This window comes from Eretmochelys imbricata, chromosome 7, assembly GCF_965152235.1.
Source record: "Eretmochelys imbricata isolate rEreImb1 chromosome 7, rEreImb1.hap1, whole genome shotgun sequence".
Classification (NCBI taxonomy): Eukaryota; Metazoa; Chordata; order Testudines; family Cheloniidae; genus Eretmochelys; species Eretmochelys imbricata.
The window spans coordinates 114,558,023-114,583,006 of record NC_135578.1 but is presented as its reverse complement, the minus strand read 5'-3'; the positions used below and the strand labels follow the sequence as shown (position 1 = coordinate 114,583,006).

Sequence of the window (24,984 nt, the reverse complement as noted above, 5' to 3'; positions counted from 1 at the left end):
TGAAACTATAGCTCAAATTCCAAAAGTCCCAATCAGGATTGAAGCCCTCTTGCGTGGGCATTGTATAAATCCACATAAAGAAGTATTCCTTGTCCTGGATGTCTTACAGTCACTACTCTCATTGCCTTCAGGTAAAGTTATAGGTGCTTAGCATTTCAGAAATTAGACCAAGGGGTTCAAACTGGTCCCTCAAAAATCCAGGCTTCTAAAATCAAGTGACCACCTTGGAAGATGTTGGTGTATGTGATTGCATAAGGCCACACAATGAGCCCTTTGCAGAGCCAGGAATAGAGCTCAGGAGTTGCACCATGGCCATACTGATTAAAGTTATGACATGCCGTGCTTGGAAGCACATTGCAAAGCGAACCTGAGGCAAGAGGTTCCCTATATTGATCAACCCCTTCTGCTTCTCCCCCACCAGAGCAGGCAAAGCTAAGATTTCCCCACAAATAGGCAACACGTGGGAGAGTAGGTTGGGCAAATGCCTATTTCTGGTTATGGTTCCAAGTGGGGGTATTAGGGCTGGAATAAATTGGTGTAGACAAAGATTAGTGTCGGTATATAAACATCATGGGAAATAACTCTCCTGTAGCCAAGCCCTCCATGGGCATCCTGATCATTAGAAAGATCTCTTGCCATGTCTTCAGTAATAGAAACCAAAAGCAGTTTTTCTAATGCATGTTTGGATGGTCCACCCTGTGGTGCCAGGGGGCAGATGTGTTCTACAGAGTTAAAGCAGAATCACACTGGATTGAACTTCTAGTAGTGGGATTTGAACATAGTTCTAAAAATGGTGGTTGCAAAGCCTGAAATTGGGCTACCTACTTTTAAACAGCTGTCAGCTCCTTAATATAGTTTGAAAGTTCTAATAATGTGGTCAGAGCTTCTCCTTCATCAAAGGTAGTTCAGATCATCGATGTGGTCAGTCCCACTAACCTTCCCTCAAGACTTTCAGCACCCTTTTTTAAATGGGGAGGAAGGAATGTAGATTTTATGGACCATAAAACCAATTCTTGGTTTTCATGCAAACATTAGTAACAAAACCTCTGTCGCTTTTTTATTTCTTTCTTTTGGGAGATTGCCAGAGAGAGAGAGAGAGAGAGAAAAATGAATTTTGGGTCTGTACATTACATTGTTCACTAAATCTCATGTTGATTGTTTTGCTCATTCAGAACATCCCTATCTACAAACAGAGCGAATGTGCTGAAATTTCACCCCTTCCACTCTGTTCTTTCTGTAATGAACACTCCATGCTTCTTTGGAACACATCATGGTGCAGAGAAATTCTTCTAAAATAATATGTATATGACTACATTTTTTTTTTGCTTAAAATAAATAGAAAGCTTGATGTTTTACAGTCACTGAATTTCTTCTGTCCTCCATGATTATTTTATAGCTCAGTAAGTCACTGATATCCAAAATGCACTATATGTTCTACAACATGACCTGTGGCAGGTTTCAAATTAAAAATAAAAGTAGTGGAACAAGGTGGGTGAGTTAATATCTTTTATTGGACCAGCTTCTGTTGGTGAGAGAGACAAGAGCTCTGGGTGGCTTGAAAGCTTGTCTCTCTCACCAGCAGAAGTTGGTCCAGTAAAAGAGATTACCACACCTACCTTGTGTCTCTAAAATACTGGGACCGACATGTCTACAATACACTGCATACAAGAAATAAAATTAGTGGCACTCTCCCAAGATCCACCTACAAATCAAGCCCTGCTTGCTTGCTAAGCAGAAGAGAGACTGTACAAATCTTCATAATCCAATCGTTTCTCAGTGCCTAGATTCTTTGATAATAAGGTGCTTTGAAAACATCTGTGGACAGACAGACTGACAGACTATTTCACAGCATTGGGAATATATGTAGAATTGAACTGCTCTCTAGAGTTGCTCTGAGATGTTGAATGAACTGCAGAAACTGTTACTGTACTTCCACATCACATGAATGTTATTCCTTTTATGATTTTTCTATTAAATTAGTTCTTACAGGGTCTAGTTGGTCTCACTCTTATTTCTGGAGGCCAAGTATTTACATCAGAAATCACACCTTGCTAAATGACAACCTTGTCGCTCTCTGCAGACAGTGATTGGGCACGCTGAATTACCCATTCACCCAAGACCTTTCGTACACTAGCAAAAATTGGTCCTGTAATCTGTCCACCTACCGTGCCCCCCTCCTCCTCTCCATGATGTAACTTCACTGTCACAAATGTTTATTGGAGCTCTACACTAGACAGGGGGCTAAGCATTTAAAAAAAAATTCAGGGATGCAATATCCATCATAACCCTTGGTAAATTGTTCCAGTGATTAATTACCCTCATTGCTCAAAATATATAGCTCATTTTCAGTCTGAAGTTGTCTAGATTTAGCTTCCAGCCATTCAAGTTATACACTTCTCTGCTAGATTTGAGAAGCCCCATGTAGGTAGTTACACACTGAGCTCCTTGAGTCTATCACTATCAGACATGTTTTCTAACCCTTTAATCATTCTCATGGCTCTTCTCTGAACCCTCTCCAATTTATCAACATCCTTCTTGAATATGGACTCCAGAACTGGACACAGTATTTCAGCAGTGGTCACACCAGTGCCAAATACAGAGGTAAAATGACCTCCCTACTCTTGCTCAGGATTCCCCTGTTTATGTATCCCAGGATCTCTTTAGGATTGTTATTAGCGTTTAAAACTAGGCTACTTTGCTATAGAAGCGCAGAGTTTTTTCAGACTGTTTCTGCCATATGCATTGCAGTGTGAGTTTGCCTGTGACTAGATATCATGGGAATCAATAAGATGCAGTGATACCAAGCTGGAGTGTGCTTTTTCACAGATGTGTGTAAGAAAAGCCACATACAAAGCACAGATAATAGCAGACTGAACACCAGCTGGGAGGTGGTTGCGTCTAGTGGTTATGGCAGGAGAAAGGGAGTCAGGTTTTATTCCCATCTCTGACACTGGCTCTGTGACTTTGCTCAGGTCGCTTTTGCTCAAGTTTGACTTTCGGAGGTGGGGTTGACCCCAGTAGGTGCTGCCAGGACTAGGCTCCTCTGGAAATCGGGGCAGTTTCGTCTGCCTTATTTCACTCTAAAGTTGGAACAATATTTACTCCAATGTCTCACAAGATTATTGGAGGTTTTGAGTGAGATCCTTTGATAAGTACTTGCTGCATGTGCCCAGTTATTATTTAATCCTGTTTTCAGGCATCTCTGTTTCAGACCAGACTGAGCTATTGAATGGGTAAGTTTTCATGCTCCGAGTTACACTGGACCCTGGAAGAGCTGTATTATCATTTCAGTGGAGTTAGCACTGGCAAGAAATACTGAAACGGGCAACTTTAGGTCCCCTTCTTTGGGATCTCTTATAGTATTGGAAAGGAAAAAGGAGGAGGGGTAACTTAAATGGAAAAGAACAGGGAAATTCAGACCCACAGGTGTTTTTGTTTAGGTGTAGCTTCAGTATCTGTCCTATGATGCACTGTTCTGCTACCACTACAAATGACTATTTGGGAATTAAGGACAGAAATTTTTGCTTGGTGTGTGTACGTGAGCATGCATTATTTGTCAGTTCAGCAATATCATTATATTATCTGAACACCTTTTTTTATGTTGAATTAGCCTTGAGTTTACATCTTCATTGAATATTGCAGTGCCTTGTTTATCTTAGTACCTTCTCTCTCTCTGATATACTTGCTTTACAAAGGAGGTTTTTATAACACTTTATTTTATTCCTGGTTCTATTGTAAAATTTATTCTAGGCTATTTATTACTATGGGATTATTACTCAAGTATCATTATTACTTTAAAATTATTGTATTTCAAAATGGTTATGGTAGTTCGTAGAAGGTTCCTAACTAGAGAAGAGGGATGTGGAGGACAGAGAAACGTATTTTTGCATTTGGGACTCAGTCCTTCATCCCTTGACTGCAGTGAGAATTTTTGGTGTGGAAAGAAGCAGGCCCTGTGGGAAGCAGGATCAGGTTCTTTATGATCAATTATTATTATTTACTAGATTTCCTATGAATTTTACAGTAAATTGTGTGTTGTTTGGTAAAGATGATTTGTCATAATATTGTGAGGGGAGAGACATTTTTTGGGAAACCTAAAACTTTCCATTGATTCCCCCATCAATTTAGTTATTTTGTAATAGATTAAAAAATGTCTTATTGGTGCCTGGGTGGAGAGAGAGCCAGAAGAAGAAGAACTAATTAACTATTGGAGCAGAAACTGAAGGGGAGTTTGCTGCTGACTTAAATGGGGGCAGGAATTGGCTGCAAACTTAGGTACTTTACACACAAGAAGCAATCTCTTTTTGGCATCTGACTGCATTTCCACACAATGCAGCAATTATCTGGCTGAGCTCTTTGGCTTTCTTTGTTGTCTTATTTCTTCTTGGTTTTCTTCACACAGTGGGTTTTTTTTTTTTTTTGCTCTGGGGCAGACCCACTCTAGTGCCTCCCAGTGGTGGAAACAGTACTGCAGATGTGTGGTAAAAACACACGTGTACTCTGCAGTCTAGCTTCCTCCGGTGGAAGTGTACTGCTGCAGAAAAACATATGATCACAGTGTCGGATGGGTGCTTTGAGTAATGGTTTCTAATGAACATTCTTAAGTTTGAGTATTGGGGGTGAGGGGTGTTAGAAGGCAGTTACCAATAGATACCCTATTTCACGTTCCTAAAAGAGGACATTGCTGGGGGGAAGGGAAGCTGGGAATGGGGGGCAGGGCCACTGCCACCCCTAGGGGAGTGCAGGGCCCGGGCCTAGGGGAGTGCAGGGCACCGAGTTTCTATCTGCCAGGGGGTGCTCCACCACGCCCCACCACTTCGCCATCCAGTTCTGCCCGCTGCCCCCCAGCGCGCTGCGCCCTTGCTCCTCTCCCCTCCCCATCTGCACCTCCAGATGCCGTGAAACAGCTGATTGGCGGTAAATGCTGGGAGGGAGGGGGAGGCGCTGATTGGTGCGGCCCGCCGGTAGGCAGGAGGCATTGTGGGGAGGGGAAGGTTTGGAGGGGGGCTTCTCCTCCCCCTCCCCCCCGCCCCCTTACAAAGTGTGGGGTTCCCCAAAGCATGGTGCCTGGGGTTGTCGCTCCGATTTGCTGTACCCTAGGGATGGCTCTGGGGTGGGGGGGGGGAGATACAGCTCTTCAGCTGCCCCGCTCTGAAGGCAGCGTTGCTGCCAGCAGCAGCGCAGAAGTAAGGGTGGCAATACCATACCATGCCACCCTTACTTCTGCTCTGCTGCTGGTGGTAGAGCTGCCCTCAGAGATGGGTGGCCAGCCAGCAGCCGCTGCTCTCCAGCCGCCCGGCTCAAAATCACAGACGTTTGTTCAGATTTCAAAATCTGCCCGGACAGAGATCGGAGGACCAAAAAAGAGGTCATGTCTGGGGAAACCTGGATGTATAGTAACCAGATAGCATTTTATTTTTCAAAACAAAGTCCTGGAAGAGCAGCCCCATTAAGCAGTTGTTAATACTGCCACTTGAGACCTTAGGCCGGTGGCTTTTGTTGGGTTCCACGGTGTACCAGACCTTCAGAATGCCAGCTGAAGTAGCAAGGTGACTTGTAAAATCTTGCTTCTATAAGACTCAAGATTTTTGTTTTTTGCACCCCTTTTACAAAAACAAATCTGGGCCATTTGAGATATTTGCCTTTCCCCTTGTGCTAACAATTTGACAGCTGGTTTCTCTCAGGTATGCTAGCCTCACATGTATTTTAATATTTGTACAGAGGCCTGCAGCATAACAATTATTTTGCATAAGTTCTCTTGCTTAAAATGTTATTTAAAAAAAATACACACTGCTGATCCACAATTAGATCATATTATTAAACAGAGAGTAACATACTTATGCCAGGATTGCGTGTTTTGAAAAATCTAAGAAGGTGGCAGGGGAGCCTGTTTCAGCAGTTTGCTTGGAAATAATTTGCACAGGTTTGTTTGAGTTAATTGGCTGAAAAGTTGAGTGTTTGTATAGGCAATTCATGATTTCCTCACTGAGGCAGACAAGCAGGAGGGGAGTGTGTATTGTGTGTCTAGTGTCGTACAGGGAAGGCGAGAGTGTTAATTCTGGACTACTGATGGTGGGAATTTCCCTCCTCTTTGCCCCCCTCCGAGGAATGTAAAACCACTGTCAGAATGCTGGGAAAGTCAGGCTTGAATTTTTCTAGTCCCCGTGCAAATTAGAGGAACTGCCTGACTGAAATTTGCATTTAGGGCCGAAAGAAAAGGATTTCCTGCTATTTAGTTGCTCAAGGAAGGAAAGGATTTACCTCCTGGCTGTAATAAGATCTAATTTTCTTCTTTTAATAAGAATAACTGCACATTGCAGCAGTAGTAGACCTGTGAAAGCAATCAGTCTCTGCCCCCCTCCCCCCAAAGTTTGCATGTAAGAGCTGTGTTGTAACTCTTCCTCTGCCAAAAGAGTCCTCCCTTCTACAGTTTCCAACCTAATACCTAATGTATTGTGCGCGGGCGGTGGGGGCCACGGCAATTACTTGGCATCTCGTTCCATTGTGAAAGAGAGAGTTGCTGAGGGGTGGTTGCTGCTACGTAACTCCATAGGACTGCTTGTACTCCCCCCTACAACCATCTGGATTTAGTTAGCTCTCTCGGCAGTAGGGCTGAGTCTCATTTCCTCGAACCAGTAATATTATATAGGCAGTGATTCTGTTCTGCCCTAACATAATTGAAAATTATGTGTATTGTAGACTCGTAAAAAGCTGTGGCTCAGGTAGCCTGTGGAGATTGGATATGGCACACAATGAAGCTTTTATGCAAAGTAAGAATTATAAGCCACTGCATTAATGTCGTATTATAGGCATGGCAGTTCTTGGACGTGGAGTCCTCGAGCCAGGCTTGTCACCTTAAACAAAACTAATATTTCATACTTTATCAACGGGGCTGGCGTTCTAAAGCCAGCCAATTACACTTTTGCGAGTGTCCCGACATTGAAACTGTCAGTTAGTTAGCTTGACACAGTGACTTGCTGAGGCCCTTTGTGTTTATCCTAGGGACAGAACATCTTGCCCTTGATGGGGCTGGAATGTAAAACTGGAGGCTTGCCACTGGCTAGAGCTGATGGAAGTTACTTTATTGACCACTGCACACTGCTGGTGTCTATGAGGTCTGTTTATTTTCTCCTTTGATATGCATGTAACTCCCACTGGTTTTAATGGAAGCTGCACGTGTGAGACCCTTAAGTTTGGAATTTTCTTTTTGGACTCCACTCGAATTCGCATCCAATTGTGTCCAGGAAAAGAGGCAGGTTTGGCTATCTCCTAGACTTTGTAACATGAGATTTCTTGGCATCTTCTTTGTTGGGGTGGCTTGTAGAAGGGTTTTACTGGGATTTAAACGTATAAGAGCAAAGCAGTTGTAAATTCCTCCTTGGCTCTTTCTTTCACTTAGCTTGTTCTACCTGGACATTGTAGCAATCACTGTGAAATTACTGACCCTCTTGTAGAGACTGAAGATGAAGCAGGAAAAATTGAACCTTTCACAATTTTCTAATCCCAGAAAACCGAACACCCTAGCATGGCCCCTTCCCTGAGGCTATGCCCTCTGCCCTGCCCCTTTCCTGAGGCCCTGTCTCCCACTTACTACATTCCCCCTCCCTCGGTTGCTTTCTCTTCCCCACCTTCACTCACTTGCACTGGGCTGGAGCAGGGGGTTGGGGTGCAGGAGGGAGTGAGGGCTCTAACTGGGGGTGTGGGTGTGGCCAGAAATGAGGGGTTCAGGGTGCAGAAGGGGACTCTGGGCAGGGGGTTGGGGTGTGGGGGGTGAGGGCTGTGGCTGGGAGTGTGGGTTCTTGGGTGAGGCTGGGGATGAGGGGTTCAGGGTGCGGGAGGGGGCTGCGGGTTGAGGCAGGGGTTGGGGTGCAGGGGGGTTAGGGTTCTCTGGGGCTATGGGGATGAGGGGGTGGGGGTGGGGCTCAAGGCTGGGGTGTGTGGGAGAGGGATTCAAGGTGTGGGAGGGGGTTCTAGGCTGGGGCAGGAGGTTGGGTCTCGGGGTTGGGATGCAGGCTTATTTTTGGCTAAGGCAGGCTTCCTGCCTGTCCTGGCACCACGGACTGCACTGCGTTCCGGAAGCGGACATCAGGTCTGGGTCCTAGGTGGAGGCATGGCAGGTGGCTCTGCGTGTGCTGTTCTCGCCTGAAGACACTGCCTGGTTCCCAGCCAATGGGAGTGCGGACCTGGTGCTTGGGATGGGGGCAGTGCGTGGAGTCTCGTGGCCCCCCATCCGAGGAGCCGAACCTGCTGGCCCTTTCTGGGGTACAGTGCAGAGCCAGGACAGGTAGGGACTAGCCTGCCTGAGCTTCGCAGTACCGACAACCAGACTTTTAACGGCCCGGTCGACGGTGCTGACCGGAGCTGCCAGGGTCCGTTCCAAAACCGGACACTTAGGAACCCTACTTTCACATGGAGTTTCTTTCTGAGGGAATTTAGTGCCACTAAAAGGTTCTGAATTGATCACTGGAGACCACAGCCTTTTGTTTAGCCACATAATAGCGCGTAGAAAGAGTCTAATATGAACTTCCCCACGCTGCATGTTCAGGGCATCTGAACGTGCCCTGGGGGGGGTGCAGCCTAGTGACAAAAAAGTCTCCAGTGACCAGGCCTGCTCAATCCTTGACCTGTCTGCTAAAACTGCTGACAAACAGTTTCTTTGTGGCTTTGTCACTCTTGTAGCAATATTTTAAATCACTCATGACCATCTGATGGCTGTCTGGTGGGCTAGGAAAAATGCCTCATTCCAATTTCTAATGGTCTAGTGCCCATTTCCCACAAACCATCAGGATACCTGGCGCTTACTGCCTTTACTGCGTGTTAGCGGTGGTGGAACTAATCCCTGCCTTGCAGATGGTCATCCCGGTCAGATCTGAGGCACATCAAGGGGTGCTGTGGGGAGCACTTACCTTGTGCGTGTGCCTGTTCTGTGGATATCCAGCAAACTTCAGACTCTCGGGTGACGAAACAACATCTTTCACCAGCTCTAAATGTTTAAAAATGCTGCTGAAAATTTTGGGGAGCTATTACTTGTTGTGGTCTGTCAATCCATGTATCATTATTTCTTTTAGTTGGAGTGGGTTTGTGACCTTCAGTGTAACCCCTTATGAAGGAACTGACATGCAGACCTTTAGTGCCTTGTACTTACTTTTTCTTAGACATGTTTATATGGTGATGTTACAATCACCATGTGTACAGTACCTGATAGTTTTCAAGCCTTAGTAATTGATTTGCCTGGTATTGCCGACCTCAGATGTTTAAAATCATGACTCAAACTCCCCAAAAAACAATGAGATTGGTCTTCAAAAAAAATCCTAAGATTCTTTCTTTCTTTCTTTCTTTCTTTCTTTCTTAAATGATACGTTTTAGGTTCTTTTCGTTTGCCTTCTGCTTTTTGAATCTCTAGTCTCGGGCAGTGGTTCTCAAACTATTGTACTGGTGACCCCTTTCACGTAGCAAGCCTCTGAGTGCAACCCCCCCCTTATAAATTAAAAACACTTGTTTATATATTTAACACTATTATAAATGTTGGAGGCAAAGTGGGGTTTGAGGTGGAGGCTGACAGCTTGTGACTCCCTATGTTCTAACCTTGCGACCCCCTGAGGAGTCCCTACCCCCAGTTTGAGAACCCATGGTCGAGGGTACAATCAGGGCACATTTTCCAGCTTTTGTCCAAAACCAGGATGGGTAGATTCTTACTCTTAAAATAACAATAACAATCATAAAAGCTGAGATTCTCTCGTAATCACTTGTCTCCGAGAGCTGGGCCTTTGCTTAAACTTCAAACACTGGGAAACTTGTGATTAAAATGGTGAGTTGGCAACATTGCTTCTCCAAAATAATTATAGTTTTTGTTAGTGTTGGGTTTTTTTTTTGGTAAAAGAAATTCTGGAAGGTTCTACTCCAATTTGCCGAAATCCTAAATGTGAAGATTAATAAAAACAAATTTTTCTTGGAACTTTAAGTACTCAAAGGGGCACAAACCACATGTTTATTTCTTTGAATTCCAAAGCTTGAAAATATGAGACTCTCCAAAAGTATATCTACACTGAATAAAAAAACCTGCAACACTGAGTCTCTGACTCTTTGAGTTTCTTGGGCTGGAGCCCAGGCTTTGAGACCCTACATGCTCACAGGATCTCAGAGCCTGGGCTCCAGCCTGCACCTGAACATCTACGCTGCTATTTTTAGCCCTGCATCCCGAGCCCCACGAGCCTAAGTCAGCTGACTCCGGCCAAGTCTTGTACTGCAGTGTAGACATAGCTGAAGTGATGGGAAATGATAGTGCATCTCGTGTTGACTGTCACCACAGTGCATACAGCCTTGCACCTACCAGGTCTTTCACGCTAGTAAATGTTGTATGCACATAAATGAAGGCATTACTATCGTGCTAAATACATGGAATGAAATAGATGCAGACACTGGATATAACAGGTGCAGCACAGAAATAGGAATAGATGTCACCTGTTAAATCAATGGGGGTTCAGTCCAGGAAAGTCCCACTACAGTATGTCCTCCAGAACTTTGTTCTGTTTGTTTTTAAACGTCTCCAAGCAATGTGGCTTTCACCATGTCCCTTGAGAAAACTATTCCACAGCCTGATCCGTCTGTCTGGCTGCATATCTCAGAGAACTGTGGGTATACTACTTCTGCTAGTTTTTTGGGGGCCAATTTCTGCTCTCATTCAGGTGCATGTCAGTGATTCTAGTGACTTTAATGGGAAGACATGCATGTCCTAGTGCAGAACTTGAAGTCCATATCTGCTCCCAGTGAAGTCAGTGCCAAAACTCCATTGCTTCTTGAAGTTTGGTTCAATTCTGAAAAAGAACTAAGTAAAAACAGGACATTCTTACTGAGCTTATCTACTCTTCTGTATGTTCAGAGTCCTATCTGCTGACTTCAGTGACCCACAGAATCAAGACAGAGGACAGAGTGAGCTGTACTTATTTCTTCTTGTGTATAATCAACCAGATAGTTTAAGTTTCACTTAGAGTGCCAATCAGTTACACCTATGCAAACCCATTGAAGGAAGTGAGGTTGCAGAGGTGTCATGGAAGGCTATTGGAGAGACAAGGTGGGTGAGGTAATATCTTTTATTGGACCAACATCTGTTGGTGAGAGAGACATGCTTTTGAGCAATACAAAGCTGCTCTTCAGCTCTGGGAAAGGTGCTCAGATTTTCACAGCTAAATACAAGATCCAACAGATAATTCAGCATAAGTAGTTAGCACATGTACTATGGGACCATTCAAGGTGAAATGGCCCGTTAACAACACTGTAAATCATAAGACAGAAAAGTGAGGTTAGTGGGTTACAATGGACGTAATAAGCCATAAATCCAGTATCTTTATTAACACCATGATTTTTAGTGTCTAGCAAAGTTATGAATTTGAGCTCCCAGGCTCGCCTTTTAAAAGTGTTGTGCAGGTTTCCGATGAGGATTGATAGGTCAGATGTAGAGTGATCACTTTGTGAAAAGTCTTCACTCAAAGGAGATGTGGTGTTTTTGTCTTTTATCATTTTCCTGTGTGAGTTCAGTCGAGAGCATAGTGATTGTCTGGTTTCAACCACTTAGTTGCAATTGGGGCATTCACTGCACTGGATGATGTACACCAGATGTTGTAATAGGAATGTGTAGGAATCATGGATTTTGAAAGGTGTGCTATGGAGGGTGTGGATCGTCACAGCAGTGGAAATATGTCTACAGATGTTTGCATTGGTTTGGCAGGGTCTGGTGCTGCTTTGAGTTGGTGTGGCGCTTGCTTTGAGTTGGGGGGTTGTTTGAAGGCCAGAAGAGACGGTTCAGAAAAGCTTTATTTCAGGATGGGGCCATCAAGAATTGGGTTGTTTGATGCCCAAGAAGGAAATAATCCATTTTGACTTACAGACCCCGGGTTGAGTTTGCAAAGGTAGCACAAAATAAACTTGTAAACTGAGAACATTTGATCTGAAAGCCAGTGAGAGAAAATAAACATGGCACCTCACAGTGGTCAATACAGAGTTGCCTTTCAGAGTAGAACTGCACGGTGAGGTTGGTATAGTGCTTTGAAGACACAAAGAGCTATAGAAGTTGATTATTACTATTATTGGCATTTGCTGAATAAATTCTTACTGTGAGATGATAATATGCTGGGATTCAGGAGTTGTGTTTATTTTGGTTTTTTTTTTTTTTTAAAGACTTGACTGTCCACCCTCCTTCCCTTCCCCCGGCCCCTCTCAGTTTCTCAGCTATTTTATTTCTGTGTTTTTTCTTCTTCCAGATCTGATTTGTTAATAAACTCATTCAAGATAACATTGTCTTTTCAATTTGCTTTATTTCCTTATTCTGCTGTTTGAAAATGCTGCTGTATGAAATGAAATGAATGAAAACGTTAGTGTTCTGGGCCAGTTTTGTTTCACTTAACCATACAAAGGTACCTGCCGTCTCTTTGTTTTTCGTTTCAGTTCCTTGCATATGTTTTAAGTTATATCTTTTTGCCCATGTTAGCTAGGATTTGTTGTTTTATTTTGTCTTTCTTTTCTGAACTCATTTTTCTTTTCCCATTTTTGTTTTCTCCCATCCAGTATCTCCAGATGAAATGGCCACTGCTTGATGTTCAGGCAGGGAGCCTTCAGAGTAGACAAGCCCTCAAGGATGCTAGGTCTCCATCTCCAGCACACATCGTTGTAAGTAAACTCAGAAGACATTCTTCCTTGGTTGAAAAAAAAAAAGACATTTGACATTAACAGCATTTGCTTGTCATCCTTTTTCTTTTACTCAACACACAGAAAAGGGCAAGCCAAACCCAGGGTAAAGGGTGGGGAATGAGTTTTCTGTTGCTGGGCAGCACTTCAAAATATTATCCATGGCGTATAAGCTCTTGCTTTTTGGAAAAGTGAAGAAGCTAAGTGCCCCTGAAATTTACACTCTCCAAAATTATTTTGATTTTATGTAAGTCCAATCCGGTTGATTTACAATTGTAACTTTCCAGCTGTTGAAATGAACACTGGGTTTGGGAGAATATTGAAAAATAAACCACCTCCAAGAAGCATTGTGAATTCTGGGCCTGATCTGTAGTCCTTACTCAGACAAATCTTGTGGGGAGTTAGTCAGGCAGAGTCTTACCAGAATAAAGTCTTGTTAGGATCAAGCTAAAAATATTTTAAAACGAACAACAGCAAAAATCTTTTGGTTTCTGGTGCATTTTCACTTAGTATAAACACTGAATGTCAGCAAATGGTATGTTTACAATTCATCTCAAGAAAAATCCAGTTCCATTGTTGAATTCTGCTACTGTAGTCAAATTTCTTCCCATACAGTAAAAGTGATGGTAATGTTACAGTGTTCAAGCCGCATGTGAGTATGTGTTTAAATAATGTCCAAAAGAAACAAATTGTTATTTGTATACTGCACTATGCAACTATGACTGCCCAAACTCTTTCACATTCACCTATATCTGGTTTTTATGAAATTTTTAGCTAATGAGCCCATCAGTTCTGAATGTTGAGCTGATAAATTAACCTCTTGAGAAGATGGCTCACAGCTTGTTAGAATATTTCTTTCAATATATTTTATCATCAGATCTCATGTTTTTGACTTTATTTTTTTTATAATTAATGGATACGTAGGTGAAATTATGCAAAAAGGAAACTGCTCATGTATTTTTGATATAGGATCTAAAGCTGATATAGTTGAGAGATCACATCAGACACTTGAAAGATATTAATTTACTTTTTTTAAAAAATGAAAATAACTTAGAAATGTCTTTTTAAAAAAAAATTTGTGTCTCTTAAACCTGAAAAGTCCCAGACCCTTTGTTATGAGCGTCTTAAATAGTTTTGATAAAATGTTTTATTAACTCTTTGAATTAATAGTTTTAAAAACCGACCTGAATAAGGCAGAGCGAAATGTAGACTGTGCTGATATTTAAATGGTCAATGCCAAATTCTGGTTATTCACTTTTTAAAAGGATTTTATTTTTCCTTCCTGTTGTTTGTGCTATTGCTGTACTACGAGCTCAAAGAAAGACGTTTACCTCGCTACCTCTTTTATCTGGTCTACAAACAAAATTCCTCGCCTTCTTCCCCCCTCCCTCATGCCAGCCTATCACTTATTTTCTAATGGTGAATAAGCCAACAAGAATCTGCCTTTTATTTAGTTGTTGATCAATCCATCGTCAATGAGGTCATCAGAGATGAAAACATTCCTCTGGGAACTGGGTTTGATAACTCATGTGCCCTCTGCTGGCTGGCTGGTTATCGTCCTTTGCCACAGCAAAGCAAAGTACAGGGCAACATGCACATCGCTAGTCTTTCATTTTAAATTTCGCTGTGACAGACTTGTTTATCGGAGGAGGAAAGAAAGATTTTAATAGATTCTGGTGGATGATTTTTGCTATTGGATTATACGTGTTGAAGGTAGGTCAAGTGTTGCTTGTAAATAAGTTGTCACCTATTTTTATATGTGATTGCAATTTAAATGGTGAATCTAAAAATGCAGATGAAGATGGGAGGTGTAATTGAATTTCAGGTTTCACTGAAGTCTGTTACTCTTCAGAAGAATAGGCTCTGCCCTTTATAAATAACAATTTCCCTCCCTTCAGACACAGTGTGCCCCTTTCGGAAGAGCTCACAAGCGATTTGCTGGTGTCTCCCTTCCTGCAGCACCCCATCTCATTTAAATGCTGCTTCACCATATTCCTGACGCATGTGCAGATGAGGGATAGATGAGTTGACACCCCCTCAAAAAAACTGATAGATTCTAAATTCTCTTATCCATTCTGGAAACCTTTTTCCAGGAAGCCTGAGGTGGACTCTTCTGTGGATTTTGACTGTTTATGGGGATTTTTAAGAGCTGTTTCACTCTGCGATTCAATAAAAAGTGTACTTACCATAGCAACCACTTAGGCCATGAGGAACATATACTACCTCTGAGATGGAGACCACCTTCCAAAAGAGCCACAGCTGTCATTTGTAATGTGATCTTTTGTGTTACTTACAATGTTCTGGGGGAAAGGCGGGGGGAGAAGAAATGTGTTTTGATGGAACAAAGTTTGTGCAAGGTTTAATCTTGTTCGTTTTTAAACCCCCCCCCCCCCGAAAAAAAAAAAAAAAAGAAAGCTCTGCCTTGTTACGTAAAAATGCTGTTTCCCTTCCCATGTGCACACCCCCGCACTTTCCTTCCTCACTCCAATTCCTGGTCATGCTAATAGATAAAGAATGTAGTTTTTTGTAAATGAAGGCCTTGTGACTGGTGACATACCGGGGGAGGTGGTGATGGCGGAAAGAGGGCTAAGTAGATGCAGATGCCAGCTGGATTGGGATGTGTCAGATTTCTTCAGTGCCACCATTTGTTGATGCTGTTGATGTAGAGCACACCAGGGAAGTGTTGCTAGTTTCTCTAATAATGATCCGCACTGAGTTATGCTACGAAAATGTGATTAGTCTTTATATGGACGAGAAGAGATATTTACCTCTCAGTGTTTGTGCGCGCACACATGCAAAATAAAGATGTATCTAAACAGTTTTCTTCCCCCACACATACTGCTGTCTCGTACACATGCCGTGTACATGTGCTGATTTTTCTCTTGAAATCCGTTGTGCTGCCTCAAAGATGTGTAATGAAAGGACTGACACCGGCAAATCACTTCCTATGTTTCATGTATTTCTGAAATCAGGATTTGGGGCTAATCTTATAGCTGGATTACAAAGGGAGGAAAGGATTGTTTAAGCATGCTTTCTTATGAATGCTTGGTCACACGTAACACAACTCCTAATTAGGGCTACGTGCTTTACACCCTGATTAGGTGAAACACCCATTGGCTTCATTGGGAGTTTTGCTTAATGACTCAGGACTGCAGAACAGGGCTGTATTCTAATGATTACCAGGGCTGTACTTATTTGTCTTCTGGTCTCTTTTTCAGGTTAGTTTAAGAACATGAAGTTAAGGCTACAAAAACTGAAGCAAAAGACCAGCATGAATAATGTGGTTGGATTACCTCCAGCGCTGAGGGCTGGGTTAATACTGCTTTTCATGGTGCTTGAGGGGGTCTCCAAAACCTCTGAGAATGTCCGCTAGAACAGGAGTTCTCAGGACAAATTTTTTGGTGGCCTCAGAGTGTGGCCACCAACTCTTGCTGGTGGCCGCTCTCACACTTTCCCCTAAAATACTTAATTAGCTTTAGGAAAAACAAATAATTATGCACATAGACACATCCAAATCACTGTAATTTATTTTTTGTTAGCTAGTAAGTCTGTTGTGAAAAGTGATATTAACAAACATGCAAGTATCACTTTTCACAGCAGACTGACTCAGCCCTGTCAAGCCAGAGGACAAATTAAGTCCCAAATGGGGGAGTCGGGGGTGGCAGCAGGGGCCAGGGGCAATGGTGGGTGGGGGGGCCAGAGCCTGGAGTTGGAGCCCTCAGCCCCTTAGCCAGAACCTGCTGCTCCACCACCCCAGAGCTGAGGCCTAAAGCCTGAGCCCCACTGCCCCAGGAAGGTGGGGAATTCACTGGCTGCCTTCTCCTCCAGCATCGAACCCTAGGTGTCTCCAGAGGGGGGCAGAGCCCAACCCCTGCTGGTGGTCCCAGCAATGAACACCGAGGTGGTGCATCCAGGAGCAACAGGAAAGAGGAGGGGCCATTATTTTGCCGCCCATCCCCACCCTATTACAGCCCAGGAGGCTGTGGCCACAAGAAAAGCACCGGTGGCTACATGTGAGAAATGCTGAGCTAGATACTCTCTTTATGTATTTAGTACACTTTAGAAGGTACAGCAAGAGGATCCATTTAAAATCAGTGCATTTATTTGCATTTCAGTGCCTTGGTTGTCTACTAAGGCCTGGCATCTTGTTTTGGTCCAGCTGCATGTCTGTGTCCAGGGGTGAAAAGAAAATTGGAGGCATGGGAGAAGTTCTTTTAAGAATACACTATTAAGGCTGGCAGGCCAAAATTTTGAATTCAGCCTTCAAATAACATTTTTGGTTTTGGGGTACAATACTGGGCTTTTGTTTTGTTTTTTGTTTTGTTTTTCCCCTTGGAAACATTCAGTCTTCCAAGAACAAAGGTTTCAACATCTATCAAATCCAGATGGGCAGTTTGGATGATCCCCAACTTACAGGGGGTGTTTGTTGTCCTGGAATCATATGTGTCCATGATGCTCTGTCCCTGTGTGCTCTCGGGGTGGTGTAATTGACAAAACTGTCACTGTCCAGAAGTAGGATTCTTGTCTATGTCTAAGATGCAATAGGGCAGGCAAGTGGAGTGGAGACAAGGGTTGCTCACAGTTCTCGTAGGGAGGAAATAAAAGATCTGAACTTTAGGCCTTCTAGGTCTTGAATAATTCCCTCTATATGGTAATTTAATTAACTTTTTAAAAATTATATTTTCCTTCTTTCATTAAAAATGTAAGTTGTATAGTTCTCATTCCCTGTTTTCTGAGTAAGTATTCTGACTAAGCTATAACTACTGCAGATGATACGGTAACATTGTGGGTTAGGGGCCTTTGACTGGATACTACCTCTGGTATTTTAGTTATACAAAAGCTTACATTTAGCTTGCTTTGTACCAGGCAAAAACATGCTGTACCAAAAACGGTGTTTTTGGTATAGTGTGTATCTTACAAAACGGTAAAAGTCTTCAAAAAATTCCCACGTTTTCTTCTGCAGGGTACACTTTTGAAGTCAATGTAAATTTTACCTTGGGCGTGGTACTATTTGGTCTGGCTTTTCTATTGTGTAACGAGCACATCCATAGAGTAGTCTGAATCCCCAAGAACAAAGGACCACAATACTGTAGTATCTTTCTAGCTATCTGAAATTTGGCTTAAGGAGGGGAAAATAGTGTTTTGAAAAAGTAATATGACAAATGAAACTTCAGGCATCTGAAATTCTTTCTGTTCTCCATGTATTAATCATGCATAGAGAACAGTCATTATTTGTAACTTGGTCATTTTTGAGGGAATTAAACCATTTACCATATTATTTGGAGTAGGAGCCATAGGAGAAAAGCAAATAAATACAATAAAATCCTTTGTTTTTTTAAGTGGTTTCCATTTGCAAAGGCCTTTCCCCCCCTTTTTTTTCTTTTTAAAAGGGATTGTGAGTTTGTCTTAAGTTAGGTTTTAAAACTCAAGCACCTACATGCACCCCCAAAATATTCATGTCCAAACAAACAGTAGAGAGGACAAATGTGTCACCATTTTGCATGCACAGGTATGTATCTTTGCACATGCAGCTATTTGTAAGCAAAACATTTTGCAATCGTAGCTTAGTGTGTTTGGGCCAGAAGTCCCTAGCTATGGGTTTTAAAGCTCTCAGATTTATTTGTTTTTAATATTTTGCATAATAGTTTGTTGTAGAGTAGCTGTGTTTTCTCTGCTACAGTTTCCCAAGTTGTTTTTGGATTTGAGGCTACAGGTGTGCATGTGATGGGACTTTTCCTTCAAACTGATCTTCTTGGTACGCAGGCTGCATGTTGAAATTGTCTAGAATCCTGTGGCACTTTAGAGGGAAGGATTTGTGTGGGTTTCATTTCATTGCTTATTGACAAGAATGGCTCTTTTGGGCATAGGCTGCGGGGGGGAAGAATAGGTTTTGTGTGTTAATAGGGGTTGCCTGTATTCCAAGATAGTAGGGTACAGTTTGGTGTTGAGTCCAAGTATGCAGTCTTTTTCAGTGGTGCTGCAGAACTCTTAAGACCTTATACAAACTATTTAGAAAGTTTTAGTGAATCTCTTGCTAAACACTTTTCACCCCTTTTGTCTAACTGCCCTGGCAATTATGGAACACACAAAATGGTGCTTAAGTAAGTACATGCCTCAAATGTGTGCAAAATCGCTCTACTCTGACTAGTCATCATTGACTGAGATCTAGCCACAAAACTGACTCTGCTCTGTGGGAATATTGTGGCTAAATCATTCACTGCTAATTCCTTTGATTTTTAGAGGGGACAAGTTGTCTTAAATCCCTGTTCGAATCTGAAAATTTAGCGCTCCATGAAAAACCCAAGAATAGCAGCACAGGAAGCATGAAATGGTATGGGATAAACTCCTACTGAACACCGATATTATTGACTGTGGGCTCAGTGTAATGATTTTATATATGCTCAATAATTTAGAGTAGATTAGGGTCTTTTAATAAACGATTTATCTTTATCATTTGGTACAGTTGAGAGGTAGTTGGGATTTTTAGAATCACTTAATTCCATTGCACCATGATGTTACCTGATCCCGATACCATACAAAACCTGAGTCGATGATGGGCTCTTTCCATTTTTCATCGAGCAAGCCTGTACTTGAAGGCTGAGATATTGAAAGCTGGCAATCTTTGTAATGACTGCATCTTTAGCCTTGAGTAGGGACTTAGGTGCCTCGGCAGTCTGTGCCTCTGTAGGTGCCTAAATCCCTTCAAAAACCTAAATCCCTTGGCTCTTGGAGGCAATGGTGCAATCCTCAGCTGGTGATATCACAGCTACATTGCAGTCATGGGAGCTATGAGATTTTATACCAGATGTGGCTCTTTTCCTTTAGAGTTTTAAATTCTTTTGGGTGTTGTGATATTTTAGCAGTGAATAGATATTGGCATGCAAGATGTATAGTATTGCCAACCTCAGTTGTTCAAAAATCATGAGTCAGGCAGGTGTCAAAAGATCATGAGATTAAAAAAAAAAAAAATACTGGGCTTTTTAAATTTGTCTTCTGGTTTCTGACCCTTTAGGATATACTCAGATTGCAATTTTTCAAGCTTTCATCCAGACCATTAGGGCTAGAAACTAATATATATATATATTTAAATGAAAGCTGAGGTTCTCACCTTATCACTTGACTCCTGAAGCTGGGCTTCAAGAAAACTAGCAAATGTCGCAAATGCCTAATAAAACGGTGAGAATTGGCAACCCTGGGTGCAGTTGTTCTTTGAGAAGGTACTGAAGTGGAGCTGTGGATGCACACGCCATGCCCACTGTTGAGTGTCATTTCTGGTGAATTACAGTATTGCGGCTTACACTGTGCGTTGGAGTATTTCAGAGACTTGGCATTTTAGTATTTATGTCCTTGTATATCCTATTAGTGAAACTTTACAAGCCTTTTAATACATTGTGTGCTTAAACTTTGGGTGGAGGCTGAAACAAGGTTATTTAGATATCAAGCTTCTCTTTGTACCTTGTCGATAAACTGCCCAGCATGCTCTGAACGCTAATAATAATAATAATCAGATTCTGATACCATTTGACTGGCTAACATGGATTCAGCAAAATCATGTTGGAGTAACCATTTCCTAGCCCAGGCAGAGGCCCAGGTTAGAATGTGATTTTGAAACCCTCTGTTCTAACATGGGTTGGCCTCTTCCACACTAGGTAGCCAAGCTATGTTAAAAATGGCTTCACGTAGAGCCAAGTTTATGCTATGCTCCAGTATGCATGTTAAATCCAGTTGAAAAGGTTTGGGCCTAAGACAAAGCTTTGGTGATTCATCTGCTCTTGGACAGCAGAGTTCTCACATTGAAAAGGGGTCTTGTGGGAGACACCGGGAAACCTCTGTCCCTGGGGCCCAGTTGTAAGGCCAGTACAGCCTCCTGGCGATCCAATGGCAGTGCATTGGCCCAAGGTGAAGAGCTATTGCAGGAGTGGGGGATATTGGCTACTCAGAGGGGTGAGCCTGTCAGATGCAGATGTTGTGTAGGCAGGGTGGGAGACTTAGCAAGGCTGCTCACTGTAGGGCTCCTCCTCTCACAGACAAGTTGCGGCTGAAGTCAGTCTGAAGTTTACAGAATTAGGCATTAAATAATACAGTCTGATTTTGAGCCAAAGTCTTCATGTTGTTTGAACGTGAGCAATGATTACACTGTGTACCAGGAGATGTAATGGATTAGGATAAGGCAGGGTCACCATGTTTATAAGAGCTGGCAGCAGAGGCCTCTGTTTCCCACATAGCTGTGAGTGTCCAAAGCCTTCTATTTTCTATTTAAATAAACTTTGCCTACACTGTTCAGGTGCTGTAGTAAAGAAAACAGCGAGTACTTACCTTTAGGACGGAAGTCAGCATCACTGGACGCAGGACCACTCATTCTTTGTGGTGCTGGAGACCAAGAGGGTTGCTGTGGTGACCAATTCAGACAGTATGGCTTGGATTATCCATGTTGTTCATCAGACACTTCCCTTTTCACTCCGTCCCTCCTCCCTAGCCACTCCACAGGTGCATCTGTGTACTCTTCTGAGGAAGAAACTTGTACTGCTGAACGGGTATGCAAGCAAACTTTAGCCAAAATCAGAGATACTTCCCCACCTGCGTCATGGGCATCAAGCAAAAATCCTCCAGAAAATACCTCTTTGGGAAAGCCTGTCGCTGATCAGAGACATAGAAGAAGATGCTGCTGGGGTGATCCATTCATAACAAACACCCAAGAGCTGGGTGCTTATCTAAACGATCCAGTTCACCCACGTTTGCAAAACTGGACTGGAAATCTCACGGGAACAGACTTGCTTGCAGTATTGAAGCACTGCTGCCTTCACCAGCAGTTGGAACCGAGAAGTAAGAGGAGAAGGGGGGAATAAATAATGATCCTAGAATCATAGAATATCAGGGTTGGAAGGGACCTCAGGAGGTCATCTAGTCCAACCCCCTGCTCAAAGCAGGACCAATCCCCAATTTTTGCCCCAGATCCCTAAATGGCCCCCTCAAGGATTGAACTCACAACCCTGGGTTTAGCAGGCCAATGCTCAAACCACTGAGCATAATCTTCCATATGGCTTTCCATTGGATGATCTCAATGCACTTTGCAAGTACTGATGAATGAAGTCTTTCAACAGCACTGTGAGACAGGGAAGTATTACAACCCCCAGTATACAGATGGGAAAATAGAGGCACAGAAAGATTAAGTTACTTGGGCAAGATTATACAAGAAACCCCTGCATTGGGAATGAAACCCGGATTTCCTGTATGTTAGCGGCGGGAAAAAACGAAACTTTTTTCACAACAAAACAAAACAAGTGCTTTTCAGACCTAAAAGAGATGTTTCAAGTTCTGTATGAATGTTATCTTTGGTTTTCTGAATATGTTGTATGGGAAATTGTTTTGGATTCCCGTCACCCCTACTTTACTAAGACAAAACGGTTGCTCCACAGCAAGACACCCTGGCACAGGTTGTGTATGCTCTGTTATATCACACTGAGTAAAGGAGTTTCTGGGATGTATAATTTGATATTCATGCTTTTACCTACCATGCTTCCCGAACCTAGCATAGTGCAAACAATAGCAGTCACAAACATCCCATTTGGATGCATTATTTTCTGATCATGTGATATATAATATCATAAAGTCATTCCGAGGGTGGGGAAAGAGAGAGGGACTTTTGCAGTGACAGACAAGGTGGATGAATTTTTGCAATGTTATTTAGGCCTGGTCTCAACCTGATGGGATCTTGGAGATGGCTGGAATTTGATTCTTTCCAACCTTCTCCCTCCCACCTATCTTCAGTACAGTTTAGGTTTTCCTGGCTTCATAACTTTGTTCCTCTGCAATCCAGCACTGTAAATCAATCTGCAGGAAATTCCTAGGGAGTAATGTACCTCTGTAATGTGAACATCTCAAGTTGGCAAGACACTTGTAACATATTCGGTCCTTCCTTTTTCACAACTGGTACTGTGGAAACTTGCCTTTTCCTCTTGTTATGTCCTTGATTCAAGAAAGCGTTGACATGGTTAAGTGCCACGCTATTCAGGAAGGCATTTAAGCAGGGGCCATCTGACTTGATACTCATGTCAAATTAAACCCATTTCCTGGGAAGTTGGTTATGGAATCTCCTTATCTCTAGGTATATTGAGGATTGGGAAGGGAATAGGAAGGGGTGGGAGAGAAGAACGTGTCTTAAGTTCCTTCGGCTGGAATTCATTGCAGTGATGGCATCTTATTTCCCAAGCCATTTAGAGCTCGTGTACAAGCTCTTATTGTGTATTCGGGGAATTACATTCGTACATCACTCATCCATAACTAGGAAATGGATGAAACATCCATCTTCTCCTCCCCTAACTGAAAGGATAAGATGTATGGTGGAAGATACACCATGGCTTTTTGCTTGTGATCTTTATTTTAAAAAAGAAAGCCAACCCCCTACACTAGTGTAATGTCCCAGGTCTTGAACTGCAGCCTGGCCTCCACCCACTGTCTTCTGAAATCTGTTGAGCCAAGGAGCTAGTAGGACGATAGCCTCAGCCAAGGCTCAGCCACAGGCACCCTGATTGGATGATGATCTGACTCCACTGATTGGTCCAGTCATGGCATTTAAGCCGGAAGAAGGCATAGGAAGTGTATCTGAACAACATGGTGATTTCCTGTTGTGCCTACATTGGATCCTGCTTGTGCCTGTCTCCTGCACCCAACTCTGCTCCTGATTCCTGCTCTGCTCCACTTCTGGCTCCTGCCTTTGCTCCAGTTCTCACCGTGCTCCAGCTCCCTGCTTGATCCTTGCTTCTCCTCCAATTATACCTCTCCTCCTCCTTACACCTTGCCTCCAGCTACCAGTCCTGGCTCCCACTCTGGCTCCGACTTCTCATCCTGGCTCTAGCATTTGGTATCTGACCTCTGCTCTGACCCTCAGCTTTGATTCCTGGTCCTGACGCTGGCTTGACTTCTAGCTCTGGTAATAGGCAGTTGACTCTGGTGCTGACCTTGACTTCGTTCCTCAACCTGGATGTCTGCTCTGCCCACTAGGCATGATTCCTGCTCTGACTACTGGGCCAGACTGCCTACATCCTGGTCCATAACAGCTAGTAGCTCTCATCACTTCCATATCAGTACTGTAAGCAGTGATGCTTCGGACCATTCCTGCAGAATGCTATAAAGCTGTTTGACCAAGGGATTAAGGCCAGAGCAAATGCGAGAGGTGTGAGGACCACAAAAGTCCATGTAATTTTGAATATGATCCAGCAGCCAAGAAGTCTATCCCAAAACCCATATATCTGAAAAATAAAAAGTCACAAAGCATAAGATTTTGAAGGACCTTCTTCCGTTGTTAGGATTTGGAAGAGCTTTGCTGCTACTCACTTGGAGATTTGGGATGGTCATAGGGAGGCATGCATGGGATGAGTAAATGATGAGAGAGGGGGCTGTGAGTCATTGACCCGAGGACTTGACCTGTATGTTAGTGGAGGAGGAAGCAGTGAAGTACTTAATGGCATATTTATAGCTCCATGTTCAGTTTTTGCTGCCTGAATTAGGCCACCTAGTTCTACATCTGGGTGCTTGAATTGATACTTAGGCAACCAAATACTTTGTTTTATGTGCCTAATGACTAATCCTGAGCACATTTCAACATTAGATGCCCTACCTCAGGTTGAAAATTGAGACCATAGTATCAGTTAGGGGTTTGCCAGGAAAACATTTTTGAAGCAAGTGTATTTCAAGCGACTCAGGTATGTTTCATTAGAATGGTGTATCATTAAGTTTTGATTATGATATCAATAAGTTGAGTTGATTGTTAAGTGATTGAAGATAAATTTTGGCTTCTTGTCTAGTCATCATTACATGTAATCCTGTGAATGTATTAAGGAGTTGGCTTAAATAAGCAAATCACCATACCCCAAAGAGTTTACCGTTTAAATAGAAAAGAGAGGTAAAAGGTGGGAGGGAAACTGAGATGCAGAGCTGTGCAGTGACTTGCCTAGGATCACGCATCAGATCAGCGGTGAAGCTTGAAATAGAACTCTGGTCTCCTGACTTCCAGTTCAGTGTCCTATCCACTAGACCATGCTGCCCCTGTATTCTATTGTAATATGCAATCTTTGGTGGAACTAAAGATGGAAGAATGGAATGTAATAAATGTGCAAATCATCTGTCCTTCAGCATTGGTGGTCATTGTACTTGCCAGTGGCCAGCACGGAGACGCACAAAGGAAAAATGGAGCTTCGTGACATCAAAGGGTTAATAGCAGCAAGTTTGGTACAATAGCTCATTAGGCCTTAAATGTGGGCTGCAAGCTCAGAAATCTTGGTAACTTTGGACTATAGGGACAGT

The 24,984-nt window shown here is 42.9% G+C and overlaps 1 protein-coding gene across 23 annotated transcripts in view; it reads left to right on the top strand.

The window, feature by feature from the left end:
* Window positions 1-24,984, top strand: part of TCF7L2 (transcription factor 7 like 2) — a 202,545-nt gene that overhangs the window by 63,130 nt on the left and 114,431 nt on the right. For all 23 annotated transcript variants that reach the window (XM_077823131.1, XM_077823130.1, XM_077823126.1 and 20 more), the window contains exon 4: window positions 12,562-12,663. In XM_077823131.1, coding sequence (XP_077679257.1) covers window positions 12,562-12,663 — 102 coding nt within the window. The remainder of the gene's footprint in view (window positions 1-12,561; window positions 12,664-24,984) is intronic.